The 9332-nt window shown below is 37.0% G+C and overlaps 1 protein-coding gene across 1 annotated transcript; it reads left to right on the forward strand.

Moving 5' to 3' along the window:
* Nucleotides 1–5898: 5898 nt before the first annotated feature.
* Nucleotides 5899–9327, forward strand: LOC127742995 (uncharacterized). The gene is made up of 2 exons (XM_052255663.1): nt 5899–8390; nt 9297–9327. Exons 1-2 carry the CDS (start codon nt 5899–5901, stop codon nt 9325–9327), a joined length of 2523 nt encoding a protein of 840 aa, XP_052111623.1.
* Nucleotides 9328–9332: the final 5 nt, after the last annotated feature.

Here is a 9332-nt window from a genome sequence, read left to right on the forward strand (position 1 = left end):
GTTGTGTTTGGGTGTGGTGATTGTGGCTTAGGTTGTGTATATGTGAATATTGGAGCTTGATTGGTGATATTGAAAAGCTTGAAAAGAAATTTGGTGGTGAAAAATCTGTTCTTGGAGGTGTTGAGACCTTGAGAGCTTGTGGATAAGTGATTTGGAAGTGCTCCGGTTGAGCTTGGGAAATCGGCTAAGGTATGGTCTCGGTTTCCCGTATCTAACATGTAATGTGGTAGGAAATACTTAGGCTAGAGGCCCTAAGATAGGCATTGAATTGTTGATGTTGTTGGATGGTTGAAATATATGATGTGGTCATATATGTGATGATGATTATTGATGCCTTGATGGTATGATGTATGAGAAATATGCATGTTGTGATATATGCTTGATGATTGGTTATGGTTGAATTGTGGATTGAACCATGTTGATGGTGAGTATGATATTGATTGTGTATAATGATGATTTATTGGAATTGGTGTTGTTGAAAATTGGCATGATGAAGAGTATATGATATGTCAATGTGTTTGGGTTTGAGCCACTTGGGTGAAGTGGGTTAAAATGATGGGATAGTGATTTTTGTGAATTGTGGTAAAGTGTCAATGTGTGAGTTGAGGAGACTTGATGTTGACTTTGATATATTTTGATTGATTTCAAAGAAAAGGGATGAAATTGGCATGTTTTGATTGATTTTGAAAAGAGTTGAAAATAGCTTGTTTTGAAAATTGCACTTTGTGGTTTTGTATGAAAAATATGGTTTTTGGGCATACTTTGACGGAACATAACTTGGACTACGGATCTCTGTTTTGTGCAAAATCTGTTTAGAAATGAAATTGGATCCGGGATGTCCATGCCGTTCGAAGAACGGGTGAAAAACGATTTAAAATGAAAAAGTTATGTCCGTTGGAAGATTGGGGGTTGAATCTGTGAATTCTGCAGCTTTTAACTTAGAAAATTTTTAGCAGAATGACCCCTCGCGCGTAGGCGCACTTGGCGCGTACGCGCCGTTCTTCCAGAAAGCGCCATCCATGCGTGCGCGTGGTGTGTACGGGCACGCCGATGTGCTGCATCCAATGCCCAGCCATTTTCCAGAAAGTTGTGCCAAAACTGTGCCAGATTTGTGCCTGGGGTACGAGAGTACCCACGCGTACGCGTGGCTGACGCGTGCGCGTCGCTTGGTATTTTTCAATCCACGCGTTAGCGTGCATGACGCTTACGCGTCGATGAGTTTTGTGGCCATCCACGCGTGCGCGTGGAGTGCGCGTACGCGTGGCCCTGTTTTCATCCCAAAGTTGATTTTTGAGTTTTAAAAGCCAAATCTCATACTTCTAAGCCTCCGATCTCACTACTTATGTCTTAAATCATTATGGTATGCCTAGCAATTAGAAAAGGAGCTAGGGGATGTGGTAACTTGCGAGTGAAGCAAGGGAAAAATGAATGATCAATAAGGATCAAAGCTGATTATGTGAGAGGCGGAGGATGGCGGTGGAAGTGCTTGTTATGCCATGGGCCGAAAGGCCGTAATTGTTAATGAAATGGCTGGTTATGGATTTAACCGTGAGCCAGATGATTGGTTATGGATTTAACCGTGAGCCAGATGGCTGGTTATGGATTTAACCGTGCGCCGGATGGCTGGATTATTGCCGTGTTACAGCGGAGCCATGATTATGGCTAAGAATAAATGCATATATATGCTGTTGACGAGTTTCCCTGGGAGAAAGCAGTGGCTAGCCACCACGTGCTCCAGGTTGAGACTTGAAACTCTTTTGATTGAGACTTGATACTCTGTTGACCCTATGTCGTAAATTTGGCCGGGCACTGTGAAAGACCCGGATGAGCTCGCCCCCGTAAATATTCACCAGTGAGGGTGATGGATATGGATCATGATTATGATCAAGTTTATATTGAGTATAACTCGAGTTGGGGAGACACGACAGAGGGACAATCCAATGGTTAACTACCAGGACTTGTCGGATTGGCTCTATAACTGACAGATGATATCATCAGCCACTAGGGACAGGCATTCATCATATGCATACTATATGAATTGTTTGAGATTGCCTATTTGACTGCATATTACTTGCTAATTGTCTAAATGCCTTAATTGTTCCTATTTGTATATTTCTTGTTTGATATAACTGTGTTTGCTACATTAAACTCCTGCTGGTGGTTGGGAGGTGTGAAGGAATTGAAAAGGGAAGTATTAGTTAGACTGAAGAATCTTTAGTCAGTCGCCACATATGGTTTAGCTTGTTTATAAGCTTTGATATTATCTAAAGGAAGTTCTAGGATTGCCTTCGGCTTTCCTCTATTATTATGTATTATATATGTGGAAGCTGTTACCATGCTGGGGACCTCTGGTTCTCACCCATGCGGATTTTGTGGTTTTCAGATGCAGGACGTACGGTTTCCCGCTGAGGCATGCTGGAGGCTTATAGATTTGCGAAAGAACCTCTGTTCTCGGGGCTATGTTTTGGTTTATATGTTTTGCTTAGATACTTTTATCTCCATTAAATAATACAAACTGTGATGACTCCTCTTATAGGAGATTTTGGAGAATAGGTTTTTTTTTTTATTTGTGTCCCTTTGGGTTTCATTTGGGGTTTTCCTTAGTTTATCATATGTATATATTGTTATGCTCGAACCGGTTATCTTCGCAGCCAGATTTTGAGTCTTGATATTCCTGTTTTTGACACTCCTTTGTATATATATAATCTCGTGTTGGTTATCCTTGTTCGTTACGTTATCGATCGGAGTGTTGCGCTTTCGAGTTGCGATTTTTGTTTACCCCTTTTTCTACAAAGGCTCCTAGTTATAATCAATCATTCATACTACTATACGTACTAAATTTTTATTTTAGAGGTCGTAATACCTTGCCATCTCTGAATTATGACTTAAGCATAAGACTCTGTATCGTAGGGTGTTACAAGTCTAATGTTATATCAATTAGTTTAGAATTTTTTTTCTATAGGATTAATTTTAATAAGTTATGGGAGCTTCTATTCATTTATACACTCATTCACTCTAAATAATTTTAGTCACACTGACGCACAGAAACAAAAGTTAAGAGTCCATGTAAGTATTGGGAGATTCCATTTTTTTAGTTATTTTCAATTCTATGTTTTCCTTTTTGTTATTTAAATTTAGTCATTTTTATTCAAATACTTGTCTATTTCTATGCATTTTAATATAAGTCTTGTAATTTTTAGTTTTTTATTTTTTGTACTTATTCTTTCTTACTTCTTGGTTAATGATTTTTTTAACACTTCTTTAATTTCTTATTTTTTTGCTTTTTATCTATATCTGCTCCTTAAATTGAGATTTTGATACAAATTTGATTAAAATCTGCTATTAGAAGTAAGAACAGGCCAAATTTTTTCCCTTAACAGAACAGAATTTAACTTGTAATTTATTATAAACTTTATTTTAAACTATTAAACCTAGCCTAACTTGAAGCTATTCGATCTTTATAATAATATCTAAATTTTTAAAGTATTTAAAATATAAAAAATATTTACAATAAAATATAATAAATTTAAATTTTTTAATAATTATTTTAATTAAAAAATATTATTTTTGTATTTATTTATATTTTAATAGGTTTAACAGGCCTATCAGTTTTATTAGGCTATTTTATAAATCTACTCTACTCTATCAATAGAATTATACTTTTAAATTAACTTGAATATGAAATTATTGATCGAATACACACCAGGTTGCAGACTTTTGACAAGTTATCTGACTTATTTCTACTTCTAACTCATGTTATGGTGGAAAAAGCAAAATCCAAATAAAATATTAATTAAATATACATATATAAAAGTTAAAATTATTTTATATTAATATTATATTAAAATTAAATTTTTCTTATATAATCATTATATATTTGTAATGAAGAAGAAAGATATTCCTCCGGAGTGAATGAAATGAATCAGAATGAAACTATTATAATTTACAGCAGAAAGGGGGAAATCAATTAGTGAAGGTTAAAAAGAGAGAAGGAGAGCAAAAAAAAGTCAATGTGAAATTGCGGTGTTTCTACATTGATATAGGGTACTAGTATGTAGGAGAAAATTTGATGGTTGACGAAAGCATTTGTAGTTTTGTAGGATGTATAAAATGCTATAGTATATATATTCCAATTCGAATTAATTGAAAAGATTGATAGCCAGAGGCAGCTAGGGTCAATTGGGCACTACATCATTTTCAAGTAGTACCTTCCAATCCATATTCCCCATATTCATTATTTTTGTGTCACATTCCTCCGTTGTGTACCAATTCAATGCCTTGCTTAATGCTTCCTTCCTTCCAACCTAATTCCTAGTGCCATCTTTGAACCGCCCCCACCATCACCCTCTTTACTCTCCCATTCATAACCAATTATTTTAATACTTAAGTTACTGTAAGTTTATGAATATATAGATATTGAATGACATCATGTCGTAGGTAAGGTTCATGAGAAATTCACATAGTTTTTATCTTAATTTTTAACCTTATTTCTACCACATACAAATTCAACACATTACAAAAGAAAAATATATAAAAATAATTGGTCCAATAAAATAGAGTCGCATGATAATATAAGGCTCAGTTTCCAGACTCAAAAATATATTAAGTAGTATTTGATTTTATTTTAATTCTTGTTCTCACTAAACATCTGTTTGTATTAACAATACAAGTTTCAATATTTGTCCATTACTTACAAAATTTTAATATTTAGGAATTATATTTGCTCTTTGAATTAAGATTTTTAATATAAATTTGATTGACTTCTGCTTTAAAATTGAACAAAAATTAAGTAAAACGACAGATATTACGAAAGAATTAACTGGGTGCTAAGCTGGATTAGTCTAACTTGATCGAAAAATCTTTTGATTAACTTTAAAATATTTATTATTTAGATTAATTTTACATTTGTTATTATATATATTTAATTAATAAAAATACATAGGGACTAACACTAATGCACTAGTAATTATAGAGTCTCTATCAGTATCCCAAATAGTAGTGTGCAGGCTTCAGGCTTCAGGCTTCCATTAAAACAATGCCACATTAGAAATGAAAATAATTCATCCTGTCATTTAGCGAATTTTTACTTTTGTATATTGGATTATGAGTGGTGAATTTTTTAAAGATTATTAAAATTATGTATTATATATTATTATAGATGTTTACAAAACATTAGTGATATTTTGTCTATATATAATTAAAATAATATCATTTTATGTTTTTATATAATTAAAACAATATTATTTATAAAATATTAATAATATTTTGTACTATTATCATAACAGTATAAAACACAAAAATAATTAAATATTATTGTATTTTTTACTGAGTTTTTGTATCTAAAAATTTTAGCCTCATTTATCACCTCTTTTTATTAATATATATCATAACTAGTTTTTTTTATATATTTGTAATTTTTTTGTAAAACTTAAAAATAAATATACAGTGTGGACCAGTCTTAGAAGTTGTTAGTTGTTAGCATCTGATACAGTCACTACTCCAAGCCCATCTCAGCAGCTAAATCCAACAAGGGAAGAAGAAGAGAGTAGCGACACTGGCCCAATTGTTAACAAAAGAGAGCGAAAGATGCCATATTGGGCTAGGGACTATGTAATGGGTAAATGAATGAGAGAGCATGGTAATAATAGACAAAGTTGTTAGGATCTGATAGGGATTTAAGGAAAAGAAAAGGAGAGAGAAAGGGAGGAAGAATCTAGTCAGTTAGTGTGGGAGTCGTCCCTGACTCGAAGAGGGAGAGTGAATTTCTGTTATAGTTTTTGGTTCAACAATTCCATTTCCATTTTATTCCAATTCTGCTGATGATTCACTGACTTCGTTGATAATTGTGAAATTTCATTGTGCTCTAACAACTAGTGCTTTCGTTGAGAAGGTTCTATCATGGAACCAGGAACTCCCCTCTTCCGTTTGGAGGATGTATGCGAGCAGAACCGCTCGGAGATCGCAGCACTGCAACGGGGCCAGATTGAGACCATGGCTCAGCTCAATGGTACCCATGAGCGTATCGGTTCCGTCGAGACGTCAGTGAAGAACATTGAGAAAATGCTTCGAGATTCCTTGAAGCTGAAGCAGGTTGTTACCGATCGTGGTGGTCCCGGCGATTTATCCGAGTACACAGCGGAATCGCGACTTCCGAACTGGCCGAAGGGAATGAAAACAGAGCTACCTATGTTTGATGGTGAAAAGGTAGAGGAGTGGACGTTCCGTGCACGAGAATATTTTGAGCTCTATTCGGTGCCGGAGACATGGAGAGTTCGTATGCTCTCCTTCCACATGACGGGACCAGCATACACTTGGTATCGATGGTGCATCAACAACTCTATCAACCATACTTGGGAGAGTTTTTTGGAAGCACTCCGTGTTCGTTTCGGCCACAGCATTTTCCACGATCCCAAGGCGGCTTTGAAAGAACTCAAGCAGGTGACTACCGTTTCGGCTTACCAACATCAATTCGAGGAACTCTCCAACCAGGTAACGGGGCTAAGTGAAGAGTGGCTGACATCCTTGTTTGTAGCTGGGCTGACAGAGATGCTGAAATGTGAGTTGATGCTGGCTAAACCGCGGTCATATGTTGAGGCCGTGGCTCTTGCAAAGCTACATGAGCAGAAGAATCAAGCGGGTGTACTGAATTTGAGACCGCACGGTGGCCGAGCAGCGGCAGGAGTCTCACCCTCTCAATTTGGCACTACAAGAAACCCACCCACCCACGTGACATCTCCGGGTAAGGCCAGCAACACAGCCACTGCAGCGACCGCCAACCATCGTCGCTTATCGGCGGCCGAGATCAAACAAAGAAGGGATAAAGGGTTGTGTTACTATTGCGATGAGAAATACTCTACGGGCCATAAATGCAAGTCTTCTTACTTGCTGCTCGTGGGTAGCGAGGAGCTAGAAGAGCTAACAAGAGACAGACCAAGTGACTTTCCACTCTCGGACCATGACCCACTCCATTCTTCCCCTGAACTCTCTGATGATGAGGTGGTGGAAATTAGTTTCAATGCTATGGTTGGAGCTTACCACCCGGAGACTATCCGAGTGGCAGGAACGTGTGAAGGGTTGCCGGTTATGGTGCTCGTTGATGGCGGCAGCACACATAACTTCATGAAGGAGTCCACTGCCAAGAGATTGAAGTTACCTTTGACTCCGGTGCATCAGCTGAATGTCTATGTGGGCAATGGTGAGTGCATCGGGTGTGCTTCAAAGTGCAATGATGTCCCATTGCGCATGCAAGGGTACGGATTTCATTTGGAAACCTTTATCTTGGATATTAAAGGAGCGGATGTGGTGCTGGGCGCACAATGGTTGATGCAATTGGGTGACGTGACAATGAACTATATGCACTTGACCATGGAATTTAAGGTGGGTGATCTCACGGTTAAGCTGCAGGGTGAAAGGCTATTCCAACCTGGGGCAGTGGGCAATCGGGCTTTGAATAAAATGGTATCGACTGACGTCATTGCTTCCTTCTTGCACTTGCGAGTCATTGATCCCTCAATTACAAGGCCACAAACTGGACAGGATGAAGCTGTCCAATTGTTGTTATCTGAATATCAAGAAGTTTTCAAAGAACCAGAAACTTTGCCACCTCCAAGAGAAATTGAGCATCAGATTCACTTACAACCGGGCGCTGACCCTGTCAATGTGCGACCGTATCGCTACCCACATTATCAGAAAGAAGAGATTGAGAGGCTGGTAGAGGAAATGTTACAGTCTGGGGTAATCCGTGAAAGTCACAGCGCCTTCTCTAGTCCTGTGCTGCTTGTACGCAAGAAAGATGGCAGTTGGCGGTTTTGTGTTGACTACCGAGCCCTTAATGCCATTACCATTAAAGATAAGTTTCCCATCCCCACTATTGATGAAATTCTTGATGAACTATTTGGTGCTGCTTATTTCTCCAAAATTGACTTGCGTTCGGGTTACCACCAGATTCGAGTTCGGGATGAGGACATTCCAAAGACCGCCTTCCGCACACAACTTGGCCATTACGAATTTGTGGTGATGCCTTTCGGTCTTACCAATGCCCCTTCGACATTTCAGGCAACCATGAATAAGGTGTTTCGGCCGTACCTCCGGAAATTTATTGCGGTGTTTTTTGATGATATACTTATTTATAGCAAATCCAAGGAAGAACACATTGCACATTTAAGAACAGCACTTGCAGTCCTACAACAACATCAATTTGTGGCCAAGCTCTCTAAATGTACATTTTGCCAACAAGAAGTTGAATACCTAGGCCATGTGGTGGGCAAGGAAGGAGTGCAGGTTGACAACTCCAAAATTAAGGCAATTGTTGAATGGCCCAAGCCAGTGAACTTGAAACAGCTGCGGGGCTTTCTCGGCCTCACTGGGTACTATCGGAGGTTTGTTGCAAGGTATGCGCAATTGAAATTAAAATTGAAATATAACTATATTATATTATATTATATATTAGTATCTAATTTAATAACAAAATATGTCACATGATACTCTTATTAAATTTGAGAGAAAATATTTTCTTTCAAAATTAATAAACTCTCTTTCTAAATTCTCTCATCTAGCTATCTCTTTTTCTTTTTTTTTTCTCTCTACCATTTTCACTCCATATATAATTTATTATATATTTATGTATTACTATCTAATTTAATAACTAAATATGTCACATGATAGTCTTTTATTAAAATTAAGAGGAAATATTTTTCTCCAAAATTAATAAACTCCCTTCCTAAATTCTTTCATCTATCTCTCTCCCTTTTTCTATTTCTCTCTATCCTTCCCACTATACATATAATTTATAATTTATATTTTCTATTAATAATTTGACAAATCAAAATATGTCACATGTAACACCCTACCATACAGAGTCTTATGCTTAAGTCATAATTCAGAGATGGCAAGGTATTACGACCCCTAAAATAAAAAAATTAGTACGTATAGTAGTATGAATGATTGATTATAACTAGGAGCCTTTGTAGAAAAAGGGGTAAACAAAAACCGCAACTCAAAAGCGCAACGCTCCGATCGATAACGTAACGAACAAGGATAAACCAACGCGAGATTATATATATACAAAAGAGTGTCAAAAACAGGAATATCAAGACTCAAAATCCGGCTGCGAAGATAACCGGTCCGAGCATAGCAATATATACATATGATAAAATAAGGAAAACCCCAAAGGAAACCCAAAGGGACACAAATACAGAAACCTATTCTCCAAAATCTCTCATAAGAGGAGTCATCACATTTTGTATTATTTAATAGAGATAAAAGTATCTAAGCAAAACATATAACCCAAAACATAGTCTCGAGAACAAAGGATCTTCGCAAATCTAGAAGAC

This window comes from Arachis duranensis, chromosome 10 (genome assembly GCF_000817695.3).
Source record: "Arachis duranensis cultivar V14167 chromosome 10, aradu.V14167.gnm2.J7QH, whole genome shotgun sequence".
NCBI lineage: Eukaryota > Viridiplantae > Streptophyta > Magnoliopsida > Fabales > Fabaceae > Arachis > Arachis duranensis.

Bases quoted from the DNA above. Each gene is read 5' to 3' on its own strand.
- LOC127742995 (XM_052255663.1), top strand. From the start codon at position 5,899: ATGGAACCAGGAACTCCCCTCTTCCGTTTGGAGGATGTATGCGAGCAG. The intron at 8,391-9,296 runs GTATGCGCAATT...CCCAAAACATAG, and splicing joins TATCGGAGGTTTGTTGCAAG to TCTCGAGAACAAAGGATCTT.